General features: G+C 44.1%; 1 protein-coding gene across 2 annotated transcripts in view; it reads left to right on the top strand.

The window, feature by feature from the left end:
• The window catches only part of SHC4 (SHC adaptor protein 4), a 151,171-nt gene that overhangs the window by 30,359 nt on the left and 99,037 nt on the right, over positions 1-21,775 (top strand). For both annotated transcript variants that reach the window (XM_060174627.1, XM_060174626.1), the window contains exon 2: positions 14,961-15,031. In XM_060174627.1, coding sequence (XP_060030610.1) covers positions 14,961-15,031 — 71 coding nt within the window. The remainder of the gene's footprint in view (positions 1-14,960; positions 15,032-21,775) is intronic.

Below are 21,775 nucleotides of genomic sequence, written 5' to 3'. Positions count from 1 at the left end.
CTGGTTCTAACCCCCAGCTCCCCACCTGCAGGGGGGTGGCTTCACAAGTGGTGAAGCAGGTCTGCAGGTGTCTGTCTTTCTTTCCCCTCTCTATCTTCCCCTCCTCTCTCAATTTCTCTCTGGATTATCCGATTAAAAAAAAAGTCTCCAGGAGCAGTGGATTCATAGTGCAAGCACTGAGCCCCAGCAATAACCTTGGAGACAAGAGGGGGAGGGAGGGGGGAGGGAGAGGGACTACACACTACTTCACTGCTCAAAAAACTTCCCCTTTGCAGGTGGGGCTAGGGGACCTGAACCTGTGTCCTTGAGCAACCAGGCCTGCAACTTCCCAGCTCTTCCATGAAGGAGAATTTACCTTTGCCATATTTGATTTCTGCTTTTCAGGAGCATCATGGGCGTCTGACATGGTGTGAACTGAGAGCAATAGCTTAGTGAATGCTGTGATGGATCTTCAAGACACAGCAGGTTACTATAGAACAACAACAAACAAACAAACAAACAAAAAACTAGTATAGCCACAGGCCCTTTGGAATATAACCAAAATATGCCTACTAGCTATCTACAAAACCAAGACCCCCCCCCCCAACTCTTCATCTGCACTATTCCAGCCTTTAGGCTCATGATTAGTCAACAATTTGTTTGGCTTTATATGTAACTCTCTTTTCAGACACCAGGTTCCTGATGCTAGCATGATGCCAACCAGACTCCCCTGGACAGACAACCCCACCAATGTATTCTGGAGCTCCTACCCTACTAGGGAAAGAGAGAGGCAGACTGGGAGTATGGATCGACCTGTCAATGCCCATGTTTAGCGGGGAAGAAATTACAGAAGCTAGACCTTCAACCTTCTGCATGCCCATTGGCAGAAGGAGCCATTCATTTCTCCCAACATGTGGTGTGTGACATTTCCCGGGAGAGGGTCTTGTCCTCCAAGTGCTACCTATGTGGTCGTTGCCTCAGGGATGATATCAAACTGAGGGACTTTGCCCATGCTGAGGTCTGTGGGCAGAGATGAAGGCTCTCTCAGATCACAAGAATCCCTGGGTGTAAGGGATTTTTAAGGCGAGTGGGACTGTTGGTATGAGACTCCACACAGCCGCCTCCTGGTTCAGATAGTTGTCATTCTTTCCTTGCCCACAGACAACCAGCTTATTCTTCCAAATGCATAGTGGGAGGTTTGTTTGGTTATATATATATATATATATATATATATATATATATATATATATATATGTGTGTGTGTGTGTGTGTGTGTGTGTGTGTGTGTGTGTGTGTGTGTGTGTATACATATAATTTGTTTTATTTTAATGAGAAAGATTCTTTCAGATAGAAAGATGCAGAGAGAGAGAAAGAGAGAGAGGAAAAATAGATATATCAGAGCACTGCTCAGCTTTGGCTTATGGTGGTGGTGGTGTGTGTGTGTGTGTGGTGTTGAACCTGGAACTCTGGATCCTCAGGCATGAAGTCTTTTTGTATAACCTTTATGCTATCTCTTTCACCCTGGAAAATTCCTTTGGGCATTTGTGGACAGTTCATTTTCTACTGGTAAGAGCATCCCTGGGAGCCAGCTGGACCCTGAACTTGGTTGTTCTTGGGCTTCCAAGTACTCAAGACAATCTATTTGTAGAATCCTACCCAATGTCCCAGAGAAATTTTTCTTCTCTGCCTCACCTTAAAGTTTTCCTTATATAACCCCAGCTTTCCCAGATGCTACACTTAAGACATTATCATCTCTGTTTGCTTTAGAGGGACTAAGATTGGATTTTTCAGGACATAGCTTTCTCTCTTCCTGCTGCAGATGAAGGAGTCTACTTAGAGGGGAAAGAACATAGGAGGGCACTGGACCAAGAGGAACAGATCTTGCTCATTTCACAGTCTGCTTGGGTTTAGATGGGAACTCTAGAGAGAGAAATCTTGCTTTGGCAAGAGCAAACAAAACACACACCTTTCTTTGAGATGATTCCATTTTTGTAAGCAGCAAGGATGCAGGAGATTAACATCCTCTTTTTTAAAACCATTATTTAAATATTTTTATTTATTTATTATTGAATAGAGACAGGGTAAATGATAGTAAAGGGGAGATAGAGAGACAGAGAGACACTTGAAGCACTGCTTCACCATTCATGAAGCTTTCCTCCTGCAGGTGGGGGCCTGGAGCTTGGACTTGGGTCCTTGCACACTGTAATGTGTGTGCTTACCCTGGTTCACCACCACCTGGCTCCAAGATTAACCTTCTCTGATTGCCAAGTCCCCAGTGAGAATGAATCAACAAATACAGATTTTTTTCAGACTTTGAACCTGAAGCAGAAAAGATTGCTATATGCTTGCATTTAAGGGTGGCAAGTCGTGAATTTAATTTAAAAAAAGGGGGGAGGCCGGGAGGTGGCACACCCAATTGAGCGCACATATTACAAAGTACAAGGATCTGGGTTTGAGCCCCCCAGTCCCCACCTGCAAGAGGAAAGCCTTAGGAATGGTGAAGCAGGGCTTCAGGAGTCTCTCTGTCTCTCTCACTCTCTATCACCCCCCTTCCCTCTCTATCACCCCCTTCTAGCTATCTCTATCCAATAAACGAAAGTTTTAAAAAATATATGATGAATTCAGTCAAAGCATATGGGGATAGAGCCATCTCCCCTTCATACTACAGATCTTCTAGTAGGGGAGAGAGATGACAAGCAAGCAAATCTATAATTATGCCTGTTAAAGTGGTCTGGAAATAAAGGGTGTGGCACAGAAGGTGGGGTGAGGGAAGGTGTTAGGAGTTGACATTTGCCAAGATGTGCCTCTTCCATTAAGGAGCATTCAGAGAAGCTGTCTGCAGTAAGCTCCCTGGAAATTTGCTCTCCAGGGGTGCTCCCCATTAGGGGGTTCTTCAACTCATTTACTGCCTACTCAGGTTTTCTTAGTAGGGAAAGATTTAGCTTTCTCTTCTCCCATGGCCCACGTTTCAGCTTAAACCTGGAAAAAAGAACTGGGGTCAGCTTATCTTCCTGATTATTTATTATTACTATTACATTATTATTATTATTTTGCCTCCAGGGTTATCTCTGGGGTTCAGTGCCTGCACTATGAATCCACTGCTCCTGGAGACCATCTTTTTTCCATTGTTGTTGCTGCTGCTATTGTTGGATAGGTCTGAGAGAAATTAAGAGAGCAGGGGGAGATAGAGAGGGGAAAAGAAAGACAAACACCTGCAGACCTGCTTCACCGCTTGTGAGGCAACCCCTCTGCAGGAGGTTCGAACCAGGATCCTTGAGTTGGTCCTTATGCTGGTTCTTGCACCATGAGTGGCACCACCACCCCCACACTCCCTTTCAGATTATTTTAATGGACCTAAGGAGGTACACGTCCCACATGGCTCAGCTAAGGCACAGGTTATTTTGAGACTTCCTGAACATTATTTCTTGGCTTCTTGGTTAAAAGAAATCACATATTGCACTGTAAGAGGTGCTGGAGATAGTGGTGACTAAGACTTGCTCCTTGCCCTTGAGAAAGCCCAGGATAAAGCGGGAGGGAAGACATCTGAGCAAATAAAATTGAAGGGCTGGTGGGAGAGTATAACCTTGTGGTGTGACCAGTACTAGAAGCCTGAAGGAAGTGCAATGAACTAAGCCTTGAGGGTGCTGGAGAAGACTTCAAACTACCTTAGTATCTCCTCATTTATTTATTCATTAGCCTTTCACATGTGTCTTCTTTTTATTTTTTAAATATATGTATTTATTCCCTTTTGTTGCCCTTGTTATGTTTTATTGTTGTAGTTATTATTGTTGTTGTTATTGATGCCATTGTTGTTAGATAGGTCAGAGAGAAATTGACAGGGGAGAGGAAGACCGAGGGAGAGAGAAAGATAGACACCTGCAGACCTGCTTCACCGCTTGTGAAACGACTCCCCTGCAAGTGGGGAGCTGGGGGCTCAAACCAGGATCCTCATGCCAATCCTTGCACTTAACCTGCTGTGCTACCACCCAATTCCCCACATGTGACTTCTTAATAGTTTGTATCAGAACCACACAGTCTGCTGGTATTGTCTGGCTGTTTTCATTTTAAAATATAGTTAATTTGTTTATTGGACTGTTGGAAAAGTCATGATGTGTTTTTGCATAAATAAACATAGAAAAACATGTTATGACTTTGACTTTTTCAACATCCCAATGTTTTATTATGATAGAGACAGAGAAATAAGGTGAGAGGGAGAGAGGAGGGGGAGTGTAAAGAGAGAAAGAGAGAGTTGTAACCTGTTTTTCTGTGTGTAAAGCCCTCCCACTCCCCCCTTCATGGGGCCTGGCTTCTCAAACCTGGGTCCTCATGTGTGTGGTAATTTTATCACTGGGCTCAGTATATGCACTGTGAATCTACTGCTTCCAGTGGCCATTTTTTCTTTCTTTCTTTCTTTCTTTCTTTCTCTCTCTCTTTCTTTCTTTCTCTTCTTTCTATTTTAGTTGACAAGACAGAGAGAGAAATTGAGAGGGAAGGGGAGATAGAGAGGGAGAGAGAAAGATCAACACCTAGACACCTGCAGACCTGCTTAACGGCTCATGAAGCATCCCTCCTGCAGGTGGGGAGCTGGGGCTCAAACCTGTGCCCTTGCACATGGTGATATGTGCTTCTAACCAGGTGCGTCACCGCTCGGCCAGGTAATTTGTGTTCTTTACTGGTACTACGACTGCAAAGATCCCTATTTACATTTTTTGGCATGAGTGGTTCAGTGGTAGAATTCCCTCCTGCTCTGTTTAATTTTTTTACTGTAACTTGGTATGACCTTTATTGAGATATAGCTCACCTACCCTATAATCCACCCATTTAAAGGGTACAATTCAACGGGCTTTAGTATTGTCAGAGCTTGTGTAATGATTGCTCATTTTCTTACTTTTGTTAAATAAATGTTATTTTACGAGACTGTTGCTATTACAGGGGCACAGCCTCACATTTCTCCAAATCAGGGGTCAGCACACCTCACCTACCAGCAAACTACCATCACCTGCCATCTTAAAGCACTGGGTTCCCAGCCCCTTTCAGTCCCTCCCCACTTTCCCCTTTTTGATTCATTGGATTTGTTCAAATAGACCCCAGTTAACTAAAAATTTATCCTGTATTTTCCTTTGTTTTGCCTATCTGTTTTTTCTTTATAACACAGAGAGAAATTGAGTGGGGGGTGAGGAAAAGTGAAAGGGAGACTCCTGAAGCTCTGCTTCATTGCTCAGGAAACTTCAACCCTCAGGTGGGAACCAGGGGCTTGAACCTGGCATCTTTGTCCATGGTAACGTGCGCTCAGCTGGGTGTGTGCCACTGCGGGCCCCTGTTTTGCTTCTTTTTTTTTTCAGGTAAATTTTTATTGAAAACAAAACATGTTAGAGAAAGAGAGAGGTAGAGAAAAAGAAACAAAGAAATGAAGGAAGGAAGGAAGATAAAGAGAAAGAAAGAAAGGAAGGAAGGAAGGAAGGAAGGAAGGAAGGAAGGAAGGAAGGAAGAAAAAAAGAAAGAAAGACAGAGCTGACTTACATACTGCTCACACGGTAGTCCCGGAAAGAGTGTGAGAGAGCAAGGGAAGAGATACTTATATGGCTGAGGTCAGGGCCCAAGAAAGCCTGTTTTACTTCTTAAGTTCTACCTATAAGTGAGCCCATCCAGTATTCCTTCTCCTTTTGGTTTATTTCACTTGGCAGGAGTCCCTCCAGCTCCATTCTTGTGGCAAAAGAAGATCTCTTTTCATACAGCTGGAGAGTATTCCAGTGTGTGTGTGTGTGTGTGTGTGTGTGTGTGTGTGTGTGTGTGTGTGTGTGTGTGTGTGTGTGTGTTTATATACAAATTCTTTATCCACTCATATATCCTTGGACACTTGGGTTGCTTCTAAATCTTGATTATTCCAAATTATGTTGTGATGCATACAAGTGTACATAAGTCTCTTGTGGGTACATGTTTGGGGGCTTTTTGGATAGATCATAGATACTAGGAGCAGAATCACCAGATCATATGGCTAGTCTATTTCTAATATTTTGAGGAATTTCTAGATTATTTTCCATAAGAACTGGACCGATATTCATTCTCACCAGTAGTGTCCTAGGGTTCATTTTTCAGTACCTCCTTTCTAGCACTTACTATTCCTTTTTCTGATGCATGGCTTTCTCACAGGTGTAAGGTTGTATCTCATTGTTGTCCTAATTTGCATTTATCTGATAATCAGTGACATTGAGATTTTTTTTTTTTTTTTCGTCTGACATCTGAATTTCTTCTCTGGTGAGAGAGCCTGATTATACCTTCTCCGTATTTTTGATGGGTTTGTTTGTTTTTCTGTTGCTGAGGTTTATGGGTAAAATCACTCATTTTAGAACATCTTTATTAGCTCCCAAAGGAGCCCTGTACCCTTCAGCAGTAACCCTGACCTTCAGCCTTCCAGGCATCCTTTCTTGCTGGGTAGATTTACCTGTTCTTGACATTTCATATAAGTGAACTAATAAAAGGTGTAGTCTCTTGGGACTGTCTTCTTTCACTTTGAATCAAGGTTCATCCATGTTGTAGCATGTGTCTGTATCTGTATTTTATTCTTTCTTATTGCCAAATGGATGCACAATATGCCACTTCTTGTTACTCCATTCATTGTCTACTTGGGTTATTTCTACTCTTTGTCTATTGTGAATAATGCTGACATGCACATTTGTGGGAGTGTTGTTTTTTTTTCTGCAGACATATGTTTTGTAATTTCTTGGGTACATGTAGGAGTTGAATAACTGGGTCATGTGATAGAAGTATAACTTTTGATTTCTAGCCATGCAGTTTTCCCTAGTGTCAGAACTATCTGCTGAATGAGCTTAAGCATTTATTCATGTGCTTACTGGTCATTTGTATATCTTCTTTGGAGATATGTCCACTTAGTTCTTTTGCCCACTTAAAAATAAGGCTGTCTTTTAATTTGTTTCCATTTTTTTGGATAGGACAGAGAAACTGAGAGAGGAGGGAGAAATAGAGAGAAAGAGAGGCACCTGCAAACCTGCTTTGCGGCTCGTGAAGCATCCCCCTGCAGGTGGGAAGCCGGGGTCTCTAACCTGTGCAGGTCCTTGCTCTTAGTACTATGTACACTTAATCGGGTGTGCCACTCCCTGTTCTCCCTCTTCCCCCTAGAGCACTGCTCAGCTCTGGTTCATGGCTGTGTGGGGGATTGGACCTGGGATGTTGGCATGAGAGTCTCTTTGCATAACCACTATACTATCAAACCCTCACTTACCCCCCCACCACCAGTCTTATATTTGACTTCTCTTGAAAAACCAGTTCTTTCCCAAATGTCAAAAAGGATCTGAAGTGAGTCATTTGGATTTTTTTTTTCTTGTAGAATGTGGTTTTGATTTGCCTTTAGAAGGTTATTTTCTTCAATCTGGATCAATTAACAAATAAGTATCTTAATTATTGAATCATGGAGGGTTTTTGTTTCTCTGTTGCCAATAACACCTTTTATGTGGTGTCGGGGCTTAAATCTGGATCACTCAAATGGCAATGCAGGCACCCTACCTATGGTGCTATCTCTCTGGCCCTCAAACAGTTAGTTTTTGACCCTTATGATTATCTTCTGGGGACATAGTAAGATGAGATTCCATTTGAAAGAGTTATTTACATTATCTAAGTCTTTAATATGATTATTCTTTTTTTATAATTCTTTAAAATATTTATTTCCTTTTGTTGCCCTTGTTTTATTGTTGTAGTGATTGTTGTTGTTATTGATGTCATTGTTGTTGGATAGGACAGAGAGAAATGAAGGGGGGGAGACAAAGAGGAGGGGGAAGATAGACATCTGCAGACCTGCTTCACCACTTGTGAAGTGACTCCCCTGCAGGTGGGGAGCTGGGGGCTCACACCAGGATCCTTACACCGGTCCTTGCGCTTTGCACCAGGTGCGTTTAACCCACTGCGCTACCGCCTGACTCCCCTAATATGATTATTCTTATGTGCACATCCCATCCTTTCTCAGAAGTTCTTCAACCATTCCTTGCTCCTTCATCTCAGGAACACTGGTGAGCTGGGTTCTACAGTGAGAATACAAAGCAGGAAGAAACACCACTCCTGCTTTACAGAGATACAGACATATTGGAAGAAAGTACCATGTAGGCAATTTGAGGGGTTTTTTTGTTTGTTTGTTTGTTTGTTTTGCTTCCAGGGTGCTGGAGCTTAGTGCCTACACTATGAATCCTGGAGGCCATTTCCCCCATTATTTTGTTGCCCTTTTTATTGTTATTGTTATTATTGCTGTTGTTGCTGGATAGGACAGAGAAATCAAGAGAGGAGGGGAGGACAGAGAGGGAGACAAAGATACCTGCAGACCTGCTTCACTGCTTGTGAAGCGACCCCCCTGCAGGTGGGGATCTGGGGGCTCAAATCCAGATCCTTATGCTGGTCCTTGCGCTTCCTGCCATGCGCACTTAACCTGCTGCACTACCGCCCGGCCCCCAGCAATTTGAGTTTTATGAAAGGTCTGTTAGAAGTCTCTCTCCTGTTCTCCAAGGAGACCTCTGCTAACAGTTTTCTCATGTATCCCTCAGGCATTTTTCCCTGAGAACATATTTTTTTTTCTCTGACAGTATGCTTAAAGCCATCATTTTCATTTTCTTTGTTTATATTTTATTAGAGATTTATGTTGATTTACAAGATTATAAGATCATAGGAGTATAAGTCCATATAAATCCCACCACCAGACTTCTGTGTCCCATCTCCTCCACTGGAAACTCCCTATTGCTTATCCCCCTGGGAGTTGGGCTAAAATTCTTTTTGGGGTGCAGAAGGTGGGAGTTCTGACTTCTATAATTGCTTCTCCTCTGAACATAGCAGGTCAATTCATACCCCTAGCCTGCTTCTATCTTTCCCTAGTGGGGTAGGGCTCTGGAGAGGAGGTTCCAGGAAGCAATGGTACGATTGTCTGCCCAGGGAAGTCAGGATGGAATCATAGGAACATCTGGAACTTGGTAGCTGAACTTCAGTAAACTGGAAAGCTAGGGAAAGTGTTTAGTAAAGAGGGATCAGACAGGGGAGATAGAATAATGGTTATGCAAAGAGACTCTCATGCCTGAGGCTTTGAAGTTATAGGTGAGTAATCTCCAGCCCCATGTCTATCAAGCTTAACATGTCCAACATGGAGCTTCTTTTTTAAAATTTTTAAAAATATTTTGTTTTATTTTTGAGAGAGATGCAGAGTGAGCGAGAGAAACACCAGAACACTGCCCATCTCTGGCTTGTGGTGGAGGTGGGGGGGGATTGAACTTGGGACTTCAGAGCCTCAGGCATGAAAGTCTCTTTGTAAAACCATTATGATGTCTACTCCCACCTGAGGCTTTGAAGTTCCAGGTTCAGTCTCCTGCCCCACCTTAAACCAGAGCTGAGCAGTGATCTGGTAAAACAAACAAACAAATAAACCCCCCCCCCAAAAAAAAAAAAACACCACAAAGTTGGATTAGAGCAGATGAAAGTGGACTCCTTAGGGTAGAAGAAAGCTAGGAAGTCTATTCTAGGAATGTTCCTAGGAGCCAATGTCTTAATGATCTTTACTTGAGCTTGATATCTAACACAGGGGTAGAGTAGAAATATTGTCTGGGAAGATGGTGTCAGAGTTGGGAGTAGAATTCAGAAGCAGGATTAGGGCAGAGAACTGCTTGCAAACTTGAAGAAGATGTATAAATACAATTAACCATTTACCATGATGATCTAACCTGAGGCCCTTATTTATTCCTATTTAGCACAGGAGCCTGTATAACCTCTGAGTCCCTGTCAGGCTGAGCTCACAGTCCATAGTCACAGCTAGGAATAGTCTAGGCTACACTCACTTCAGAACCAGTCTTCATCCAGTGGCAGAATAGGATGATCCAGACTCCCTTTGGAAAGTGGGGCAGTCCCTACCACTGCTATTTCATAGTGAGGGTGTGTTCCTGAAGAAGCCCACAAAAGGGCTCAAGATGGCATTCCCAGTGGGTGTGACCAGTGATGGTGGAGAGAGTGATCTATGAGAGGTCTAGGCCCATATTATCTACTGGGGGTATCCAAAGATTCTCTGTCTAGGACCCTGGGTGAGTCAAGATGAAAAGTTCACATACCCAAACTCCCATTCCTTCACTCTAAAAAACCTCTGTCATTTCTTCTCTGGAAAGCCAAGCCCAAGATATACACAGGCATGAATAGGCTGTTCACCTCTTCCTAGGAGCAAGTGGCTGACACTCAGACAGCACAAAAATATCATTGCTGCTCCAGGGCATGAAGGCAGAGTGGACTGGTGGGTTAGGTAAGCCACCAGCCAGGTGCTGAATGGGAAGGTTGTCTGAGCATGGCTGTACTTCACCACTTTCTCACCACTCTTTCTGCCTCTAATAAAGGTCTGCAGTGTCCTCACAAGGCCAGGAATTAGGGAGTGTCTTCCATCTCATGTGCCACCTCCTGAAGTCCCCAGACAGCTTGGATTCATGCTGTGACCCCAGGCTGGTCCCATGGTTACCCACCCCTTGGGTCAGCCAAAAGACGGCTCCGTGGAAGTCAGCCCATGACTCCTTTTTTGTTTTCTCTTGTTATACAAGAGTCCAAGACCACAGGGTCTAAGAAATGGACTGGAGACTCCTGAATAATCCCTGATTCAGTCTCACTGAATAAATGAAACTGAGCCAGGCACTTCCCTTTAATGTGCCTTAATTTCCTCATCTATTAAATGGCATTAACAATGATGACTAAGCTCGTCGAAAGAACAGATAAATCATCTCTTTCATGGTTGTCCTGTCCTGTTAGGGCTGGCTTTCCTGAGAACAGAGGCCATGTCTCATGCTGATCTGTATTTATTAAATGAATGAGAGATATTGTCATCCCCAGTTCATACCTCCATGGACAAACTAAACTTCTCAGGACTCACCATTCAACCATTAGCATGGGGGAGAGGCTATCTGACACCCAAGCCAAGAAGTGGATGGCCATTTTTCTGCTCTTCCTTCTGCCTACTGCCTCCTAGTGGTAGTTTCTGAATAAAACAGACTCTGTGAGTCAGTCAGAAACCTAAGACTTTTCTGGACTTTGGGGCACTTGGGAAAACCAAGCATCCCTTCCTCCTTTCACACCGTCCTGATCACCTCAGGCCATGATTCATGTTTCTTCAGTCTGCCCCCACTTCCCCTCATGGGGAGACTAGTCAGCTTTCTCCATCTCCTCCTCCTCCTTCCCTTCCTCTCTTTGTACATTTAAGTGACCCTGTTGGCAGGACAATAACTTGCCCAGTTCTTGCCCAGGGAACAAGAGCAGTTGTGTTCTCTCCCATGACCAGTTCAGAAGGCCCTGATTCGTTCTTCAGAACTTGGAGTTAGTTCATCTCTGTGAGGCAGGCAGAAGGGTTCATGGGTGCTGTTGCTAACACATGGGTACGTGAGACAAAACAGAGGTGTCAGTGAGGAAAAGGAGGTTGGAAGCATTGCCTGGGCCTGCTTTAGAAGGAAGCACATGACTTGCTTGCTGCCAAGTACAAAACCTGGTGTTGGTGTTGGTGGTGGTTGGGGGCAGGAGGGTTCTTCTCTTCCTGTCACTCTCTCCTGATCACTGATAACCCAGATTCCACCACTGGGTGCTCCTGGGTGTCCCTGAGAAGAGACTTGTCAGACCCTCTCTGGACAGTTCTGAAAGGGGGTTTCTACCTAGGTTTGCTTTCCTTTCCTTTTTTTTTATTTTAACTTTTTTTTTAAATCTAATGTATTTATTTGTTAGGACTGAGAGGGGAGTGGGGGGGGTAGAGAGGGACAGAGAAAGAGAGACACCTACAACACTGTTTTCACTGCTCTTGAAACTTCCGTCCCTGCAGGTGGGTAGCAGGGGGTCAAATCCAGATACTTGTGCATGGTGACAAGTGAGCTTTACATTCCTAACAAGCCGTAGGACTTAATGAACTTCAGAAGTCTGTAGACCTCACTTAACTGCCCTGAAGCACTTGGGTTTGGGGCAGTTGACTGTCACTGGGACAGAATGAACTATTCAGTGATGTTGCTCTCACTACTAGAGACCCCAGGAGGGGAGTGACCTCCAGTGCCAGGTGACTCATCCAGCTACCACCCCACCCCCACCCCCACCCCACCCCCATGAGACAGTAAGCAACACCTGGTGGACCAGCTTGCCCTAGGGAGGGGAGATCTATGAGAAGTATCTGGGTGCCCCTTCCCCTCCTGCCTTTTTTCTTTTTTTTTCTTTTTTTTTTTTTTTTTTGCTTCTATGGTTATCACTGGGGCTCTGTGCCTGCACTACAAATCCACTGCTGTTGTCAGCCATTTTTTTCCTATTTTATGGATAGGACACAGACAAATTGAGAGAGGAGGGGGAGATAGGGAGAGAGAAAGATAGACGTCTGCAGACCTGCTTCACCAAGTGTGAGGTGTCCTCCCTGCAGGTGGGGAGTTGGGGGGTGAGACTCCAACCTGGCTCCTTGTGCTTAGTACTGTGTGAACTTAACCCAGTGAGCCCCCCCCCCCCACCTCCCTCTTTCCACAGCCCTTTCACCACTTCTGAGGAAGACAGCTGGAAGGCTTCCAGAGGAAAGTGAAACAGGAAGCTTATCAATTCCAAGGGGCTCCCAGATCACTTTCAATCAGGCTGAACTTTCCAGAGCTTATCCTCAGAGCAACTCTCTCTGCTCAGCAATCTCTCCCCCTGGCCTCACCTGGCAGAGCAACCCAGAACACTCCACAGTCTGCACCCCTGATCTTAATTCCTCTCCACAATCCAACGTCTCTTTTGTGGTGTCCAGCTTGTGAATTTTACCTCCCTCAGCAGAGCCTTGCAGCCCCTGATCTCCAAACAGCCCCCCTTCCCGGGTTTCCTGTGTCTGTTCATGGAGTCACTTGCTTCCTCTGCTCCCCCCCCCCCCAAGCTGGAAACGCCTGAGTCATCCTTGACTCATCCTTCTCAGCTCCTCTGGAGATCAAATCAACTGCCGAATCCTGTAGTGTCTATTTCCGTAATGTCACTGGAGTCGGTCCCCTCCTTCCGATTGCCACCACTGCTGCTCCTGGAGTGTGGGCTGGCATTGCTTCCCTCCGCTCTGCGGAAGCATTCTTACTGCTTCCCTCTCCACTACCCACCTTCACACAGCACTGACTCAGGGCTTCTCTAGACAGACAGACAGACAGACACACACACACACACACACACACACACACACACACACACACACACACACACACGCTCAGGCTGGATTTCCTAATTCCGGATGTAGGAATGACTTTTATTCCCCTTCTAATCGTGCGTCCTCTTTTGACACTCAAATTCGTGACGCATTTCAGATTTGCTCAGATTTATGCCAGAATAATGCTCTGGTTCTCTAACTTCCCCTCATAAGTAAATAAAGCCTAAAAGGCAAAACAACACAAAAAACATTCTCTTGAAAAAAAAAAAGAGAGAGAGAAAAAAAGGAGCATATTCAACTCCTAAATTCTGTAACTTGTATTTATATGCTTACAGTATGTTCTTAGAATTTCTTTTTCTTTACTTCCTTTCTGCTTCTTTCATACTTGAAGTTCTTATGTTTTCTGAATCATTTTTACTTTTCCCTTAATACCTGAGCATGTGTACATGCCAACAACTTCTCTTAAAACTACTGTGTGAAGGGCTGGTGAATTAGCTCACTTGTGTAGTGTGCTGTTTTGCCATGTGTACAACCCAGGTTCAAACCTGGCCCTCACTGTGTTGAAGGATGATTCAGTGCTGTTGCATCTCTCTTTCTCTCTCTCTCTCTCTCTCTCCCTCTCCCCCCCCTCTCTGTCTCCACCACCTGACTCTATTTAAAAAATGCCTGTGTGCATATATGAACTCACTCATAGATGGAACTTAAAAAAAAAAAAAGAAAGGAAAAATACAGAGTGAAGCTTACACTAGCTGTGGTCTATTGCAGCAAAGCCAAGGACTCTAAAGAGGGGAGAAAGGGGTCCAGGTGGTGGCACACCTGGCTTAGTGTACACTACAATACACAAGGACCTGGGTTCAAGCCCCCAGTCCCCACCTGCAGGGAGGGAAGCTTCATGAATCGTGAAGCAGGGCTGCAGGTGTTTCTCTGTCTCTTTCCCTATCATCCCCTCCCCTCTCAATGCCTGGCTGTCTTTATCCAATAAATAAAGAAAATACCAAAAAATTAAAAAGTAAAAACTAAGAGGGGAGAAAGGAGGAAGCTGAAAGGGTTTGAGACAGCATAATGGTTATGCAAAAGGACTGTCAATACCTGTGGCTTCAAAGCCCTTAGTTCAAACAACCCCCCACACACCCCCATAGCACCATAAGCCAGGGCTGAGCTGTGGTCTATTATCTGTCTGTTTCTTTGTATCATATCTCTCTCTCTCTCTCTTTCTCGTTAAAGTAAAATAAATAAAATGTATTAAGGGGGACAGCGGTGGTTGAGGACGCAGTGCACCAGGGAAGAGGCAGATGCCCGTCTATGATGGATGTAGGTCTATAGACACTTAACACAGGGAGCTAATTGAACGCACATGACAGCAACTGGTCACGTTAATCATTTGCCTCTAATAAAGTGACTTCAAAACGCATGTATGAAATATTTGAGCTCCCACAATATCCTAATTGTATCTCCAGTTTGTCAGTGGCAAAACTGAGATGCAGAGAAGTCCAGTAATATGCTGGAGTTCTATAGCACCTTGGCAGAGCCACGATTCAGATCTACAAGGTCTGGCCCCAAGCCCACACTTCCAAACCACTAAGCTCACATTCATCACTGCTACCTGCCTTTCTGAGAGCACAGTTTGGCTATTGCTAACGTTTTATAACGGAACTGAAACTAGAGAAATGTGTCCATTAATGGTCAGAAATACCAATGGGAGGCCAAGTGTGCAGATGCAGCTTGATATCAGAAGCTGATTTAAAGTGTTTCCCATAAAATTACTCTGAACCTATGAGACATCTTAATGTGATTTCCCCCACTTCTTCTTCTTTTTTTTTTTCCTTTCTCTCTCCCCTTCTTCCAGTACATGGGCTGCATTGAGGTGCTGCAATCAATGAGGTCATTGGATTTTGGAATGAGAACCCAAGTTACAAGGTAAGATGATGAAGTGGGAGGGGCTTTGAGGACAGGCCTCTAGATGTAAATTCACAATAGTTTCTCTACCTTCAACCCCCTAAGAATTTCAAGCAAGCCTTCCAGGTCACCGCAGGCTTGGAGGGTAGAATGTAGCCTAGTGGCCCTTGGATGAGTGACTTTATCTGTTCATGTGAAAGATTTTCCAATTGAGAGGGCCAGGTAGTGGCGCACCTGGTTAAGTATACACATTACAGTGTGCAAGGCCCTGGATTCAAACCCCTGACCCCACCTGCAGGGGGACAGCTTCACAAATGGTGAAGCAGGGCTGTTGGTGTCTCTCAGTCTCTTTCCCTCTCTAGCTCCCCCTCCCTTTTCAATTTCTCTCTGTCTCTATCCAAAAGTAAATAAGTAAAAATAGAAAGATTTTACAGTTGCCTGGTGGAGTGTCTATCCTCTGCATAAAAATTGTTAAGATGATGCCATCAGAGGAATAGCTAGGTACTGAGAGTATTTACTTAGTGGTAAAGCACAAGCTTTATGTACATGAAACTCTGGGTTTGATCCCTAAAGTGAAATCAAATAGTATCTAGCAATAGAACGTTACAAAATCTGCTGAAACAGTAGGGATGAATGAATGAATGAATGAATGAATGAATGAATGAATGAATGAATAAATGAACGAACCAGGGAAGAACTTTCTGCATCAGAAAGCCCAAGCTCTCTCCACTGATGAACCCCTGATGCTAGAACCAGCTTAGATTTCGCCCTCTTCTGTGAATAGAGAGGCCTAGATGGAAGGGTTGAATCAGGGGGACCTTTACCCAGGTGGACCCAGGTGTCTTTGGGGGAAGAATTTGCCTTGAGAAACAGAAATACTAAACATGGTTCATTAAGGCCGTGTTCAAAACAAGGACAAAAAAAAGATCTGAGTGCAGAAACTTGCAGTAAGATTGCATGGGGGGAGGGGTTGGTGAGGCTCTGAGAGACCCGGATTGAAATGAATGATTCAGAAAGGGCAACAGGGCATCTGTTCTATGTGCTCCTTAGGTGGCTTAGGGGCAGGTGGCCCAGCACGTCTGCATGCATGCTTGAGACCACCTGTTCTAAAGGTGAATGTTCTCATTATGAAGAGAGGAGCTGAAGCTGTGGAATTCTAGGTCTGCAGAAAATGTCCTGTTGGTTCAAAAGGTTTACAAAAATGGAAATATATTGCTCTTTAGAAGAATTGCAGTATGCAGGAGTACATGTAAAATTTTGAGAAATCTTATGCTGCAGTTTTAAAAAAGAGAATCCAGTTTATCTCAAGATTTTTAAAAACTATTTGGTCCCAGAACCTCTTCTTTCCTGTAACATAAACAAATGTATCCATGTAGCTCTAAGGTTTTGTAAAATGTGGTTTGGAAATCCTATTGTGGAAGGTCTTTCTTTAGAAAGCATTCGAGTCTGGCTTTGCGGACTTCTCACCTATCTTCTGTATTCCCTCCAGAGTCAAATTCTTGATACTTTGTGCCTTCTCTTGGTGGTTACCTGGGCCTTTGGCACAGGGAAGAGAGTTAGCAGATTTCTATTGAATGAATGAATGGCTGGGAGGCTTCCTTCCACTTGACTGCCTTCCAGGATTTGGAGGTTGCTACGTTTTTTGTCTGTGGAAGTCTTCTTTTTTCCTTCCTTCCTTCCTTCCTTCGTTTCTTTCTTTCTTTCTTTCTTTCTTTCTTTCTTTCTTTCTTTCTTTCTTTCTTTCTTTCTTCCTTCCTTCCTTCCTTCCTTCCTTCCTTCCTTCCTTTCTTTCTTTCTTTCTTTCTTTCTTTCCTTTTCTTTCCACAACCTCAGCCTGCTCCACTATCTTTCAGGTGACTAACTTAAACATATATCAGTCTTCATTTCTTTCTATATGCCTTCATCTAGAAAAAAAAAAAAAAACCTTTCTGTAGGCAGTCAGTGGCTGACAGGACAAGGGCTATTACAGACAGAGGACAACAGTGCGCCTAGTTTTTATTCTGGGTGACTGATTTTCTCTCCATTCATTCATCGATGCATCCATGGGCCATTATTATAGTAAAGTAGGGTAAGAGTGTGCAGATGAGCTATTAAGGTTTATTTCAGTGACTGTCGAGTAGCACCTGCTGAGAACGCAGGCTTGAATACATCAGGCTCTGGGTTTGATACTTGAAACTGCATTATGACTGAGCAGTGCGCTGACCTCTCTCTCTCATCAAATAAATAAATCTTTATAAAAATTGTATCTTCTAGTTATAAAATATTTTACGCATCTACTTAGAGCACTTCGAAAATGCACAAAGGTATGAGGAAGGAAATCACCCATCTAAAAGAAAATCTTATCTAGTGATAATGTGTATAAGCATTTTGAGTTTTGGAATACCTCTCTGATCCTTTTCCCCCCCTTTTATACATAAATTCACAGTGATTTTTTTTATAGAAAACTATGGGAAAAAAAGGATTTTATTCTATTTCTACCCCCACACTGAACATTTTACTATTGTTAGAAATTCAAAAATCACATTTTATCGTGGTACAATATGCATGACTTAAAAGTTACCATTTCCACAATTTTTGTTTTTTCAGAGCCACCAGGGTTCTCTCTGGGGCTTGGTGCCTGCATGAAGAATCCACAGCTTCTGGTAGTCATTTTCTTTCTTTCTTTTTGTTGATATATATAGAGAGAAATTGAGAGGGAAGGGGGGAGAGAGAGAGAAGGAGAAAGAAAGAAAGAAAGAAAGAAAGAAAGAAAGAAAGACACCCACAACATGTCTTCATACTGTGAAGTTTCCCCCCTGCAAGTGGGGACCAGGGGCTTGAATCCAGTTCCTTGTGCATAGTAACATGTGTGTTTGTGTGCTGCTGCTTGCACCCACATACAGCCCACACATCTACCATTCTTTTTTTAAAAAATATTTTTTATTCCCTTTTGTTGCCCTTATTGTTTTATGTTGGAGTTATTATTGTTGTTGTTGGGTAGGACAGAGAGAAATGGAGAGAGGAGGGGAAGACAGGGAGGGGGAGAGAAAGACAGACACCTGCAGACCTGCTTCACCACCTGTGAAGCGACTCCCCTGCAGGTGGGGAGCCGGGAGCTCGAACCAGGATCTTTAGGCCGGTCCTTGCGCTTCGCACCACATGCGCTTAACCCGCTGCACTATTGCTGACTCCTATTCTATTTTATTTTGTTTTATTTTATTTTATTTTAATGAGAGAGACACATAGAAATACCAGAGTACTGCTCAACTCTGACATATGGTGGTGCTAAGAATTAAACCTAGGTGCGTGGAGGCTCAGACATGAGAATCTTTTGCATAGCCATTATGCTGTCTCTCCAGGCCTATTTTATTTTAGTTTTTTAAAACCAGAATACTGCTCAGCTCTGGCTTCTGGTGGTGTGGGGGATCGAACCTGGACTTTTGATGCCTCAGGCATGTTGGTCTGTTTCTAATTCTGCTTCTAAGACCCCTTCTGTTTTGATCATCAGTTAGGTTCGCTTGCATTGCTTAACGCTGTGGTCTGTTTACAAAATCATTGTTTTGTAAACATTAAACCCACACTGGTTTAATCCCCACTGGTTTGAGCTCTTTTTCCACTCCACCTCCTCTCTTAGTCACATCTGTTTTCCACTGTTTAATCCCCACTGGTTCAAGCTTTTTCCTTCTCCCCACCCCCTATCCTACGTATTTCCTCTTCTGATCTAACACTTCCACCTCAGGAGATATAAAGGACAGGATTTTCTAATGAATAGAGATTAGATAGATTGCACTGCATTTCTGCTTATCAATAAAGATTGAACTGCGTTCCCAGCTCAGCCATGAGTCCTTGGTTGTCTGTCTCCCGCCTGCAAAGCTAGCCCGGCATCTGGCACCCCAACAGGGATCGGCACAGGCATAGGAGTCTGTTTGCATAACCATTATGCCATCTCCTCCACCCTTACACATTTTATTTATTTATTTATTTATTTATTTGCCTCCAGGGTTATTGCTAGGACTCGGTGCCTGCACTATGAATACACTGCTCCTGGAGACCATTTTGTTGCCCTTGTTATTATTATTGTTACCATTGCTGCTGCTCTTGTTGTTGGATAGGGCAGAGAGAAATGGATAGAGGAGGGGAAGATAGAGAGGAAGAGAGAAACATAGACACCTGCAGACCTGCTTCACCGCCTGCGAAGGTGGGGAGGCAGAGGCTAGAACCAGGATCCTTATGCTGGTCCTTGCGCTTCACACTATGTGTGCTTAACCCACTGCGCTATCACCTGGCCCCCACATTTTATTTACTTATTGGATAGAAACATCAATTGAGAGGGAAGGGGAAGATAGGGAGAGAGACAGCTATAGCACTGTTTCACTGCTTGTGAAGCTTTCCCCTGTAGGTGAGGACAGAGAGCTTGAACCCAGGTCCTCACACACTGTAACATGTACGCTCAACTGAGTGTGTCACTGCCCACTGTCAGAGAGTTGGTTTATGATTAATGAGCAACAAGAGAAGTATCTGGCAAGAGATGTGGATATTCATTTTTTTTTTTAAATTACTTGTTTTAAGGAGAGAGATGCAGAGAGATAGAGACCAAAGCAGGCCTCAGCTCTGGCTTATGATAGTGCTGGGAATTGAACCCGTGGTGTCTTGGACATGAAAGCCTTTTTTTTTTTTTTTTTTGTCTTTTTTAAAAATTTTATTTATAAAAAGGAAACTCTGACAAAAACCATAGGATAAGAAGGGTACAACTCCACACAATTCCCACCACCAGAATTCTGTATCCCATCCCCTCCCTTGATAGTTTTCCCATTTTTTATCCCTCTGGGAGTATGGACCCAAGGTCATTGTGGGATGCAGAACGTGGAAGGTCTGGCTAATGTAATTGCTTCCCTGATGAACATGGGTGTTGACAGGTCAATCCATACTCCCAGCATGAAAACCTTTTTGTATAGCCATTATGCCCTCTCCCTGGCCCAAGTGGGTATGACTTTTTCTCCTTCTCCTCCTCCTCCTCCTCCTCCTTTTCCTTCTCCTTCTCCTCCTTCTTCTTTTGCCTCCGGAGTTACCATTGGGGCTTGGTGCCTGCACTACAAATCCACTGCTCCTGGAGGCTATTTTTTCCCCCATTTTGTTGTTGTTATTGCTGTGTTGGTAGGACAGAGAGAAATGGAGAGAGGAGGGGAAAGCAGAGAGGGGGAGAGAAAGATAGACACCTGCAGACCTGCTTCACTGCTTAGGAAGCAATGCCCCTGCAGGTAGAGAGTAGGGGCTCGAACCGAGATCCTCAAGCTGGTCCTTGTGCTTTGTGCCATGTGTGCTACCACCCACCCCCCTGGGTATTGTTAGTATGCTTTAAAAACCTCTTCTGTTTCATTTGGTTTAATCCCCCCTGCATTCTATTTACATAACACTGTATTCTATTTACATAACCTCTGTTAACAAGCACCACCTTCCCTCCAGGGCATTGGTGGTTTAGTGGTAGAAATCTCACCTGCTCCGCCCCCTCTCCTTGTCATACCCTAATTTTCACCAGTCACTTTTCTCTCCACCCTCTCTGCATCACATCCTGTTCCCACCCTACTGGGCTAGTATATTTATTAGGACAAGATTGTTTGTAGTTTTTAGTTTAGTTTAGCTTAGCTTGGTATAGATTGCGCTGTGTCCTGCATGAATAAAGAGATACTGCGTACAACCCAGCCAGGAGTCCCTGGTCGTCTGTCTCCTCTCGTGAAGCCAGCCCGGAGAAAACAACAGGGTATGACTTCTTAGAGATGTGTTTGCGCTTGATTAGGGCATGGAAGACTGCTCTGGACAGATTTGTAGAATTTTGAGAGTGATGATCACTTTTTAACAGTTTTGTTGACAAGGAAGGTCTCTCTGGGAAGGAACATTTGAGCTAAGCCCAAAATAAAGTGAGGGACCCAACCAGTGGCATGTCTGAGAGCAGAGAGGGAAGAAGCGTCAACATGGACAGGGCTCAAAATCACGGCAAGAGTGGCTACAAAAAGTATAAGTGGGCCCCATGTCAGGGGGTGATGAGAGGGCCTAGCTGGGCGTGAGGAGGAGGAAAGGCAGAGATGCCCCTGGTGCCCTGACTTGCAGTGAGGAGACCTAGTCAGGCTAGTCTGTAAATCCCAAAACCAGACAGTGGTATTGCTGCTTCAGAACCACACACATTAAGCCACCACCCACACCCCAACCCCAGACCTGTGGCTCCAGACCTTGTAGAGTTCAAGATGTTCTGTCTTGTGGATTTGGCAGGAGGCCTGGGACTCCCTGATCAAGATGGAAGAACAGGAAAACCCACCGTGGAAGGTTAGGGAGAAGATATAAAAATCCATTTCCAGAAACTAGTTCAAAGCTTAAGCTTGCCCAATGGAAAGATGACTGCTGCAGAATTTGCCTGTGGGTTTCTTTTAGTGGTGAATTCCTGGCTGCAGCTGATATGGGAGGTGTTGCACCTGGTTGGGTGGACATATTACAGTGCGCAGGGACTGGGTTTCAAGCCTGGTCTCCACCTGCAGTGGAAATAAAGACTTCCCAAACAGTGAAGCAGTGTTGCAGGCATCTCTCTCTTCCTCTCTAAATTGCTTCCCTCTCAATCTCTCTCTGTCCTATCAAATTAAATAAATAAAATTAAAAAATCAATATGCAAGAGAAAAAATAGTTTCCCTTCTTCCTCTGGGGGCTGATATGCTGCTGTGCGTGAGAGTGATGTCAAGGTTTTGTGTGATGATCTACAAGTGCATATGAGCTGAGGCGATGCCCAAGAAAGTAGTAACT

Source organism: Erinaceus europaeus, chromosome 16, assembly GCF_950295315.1.
Source record: "Erinaceus europaeus chromosome 16, mEriEur2.1, whole genome shotgun sequence".
Classification (NCBI taxonomy): domain Eukaryota; kingdom Metazoa; phylum Chordata; class Mammalia; order Eulipotyphla; family Erinaceidae; genus Erinaceus; species Erinaceus europaeus.
The sequence above is the reverse complement of the archived record's forward strand: the minus strand, read 5'-3'. Positions and strand labels throughout refer to the sequence as shown.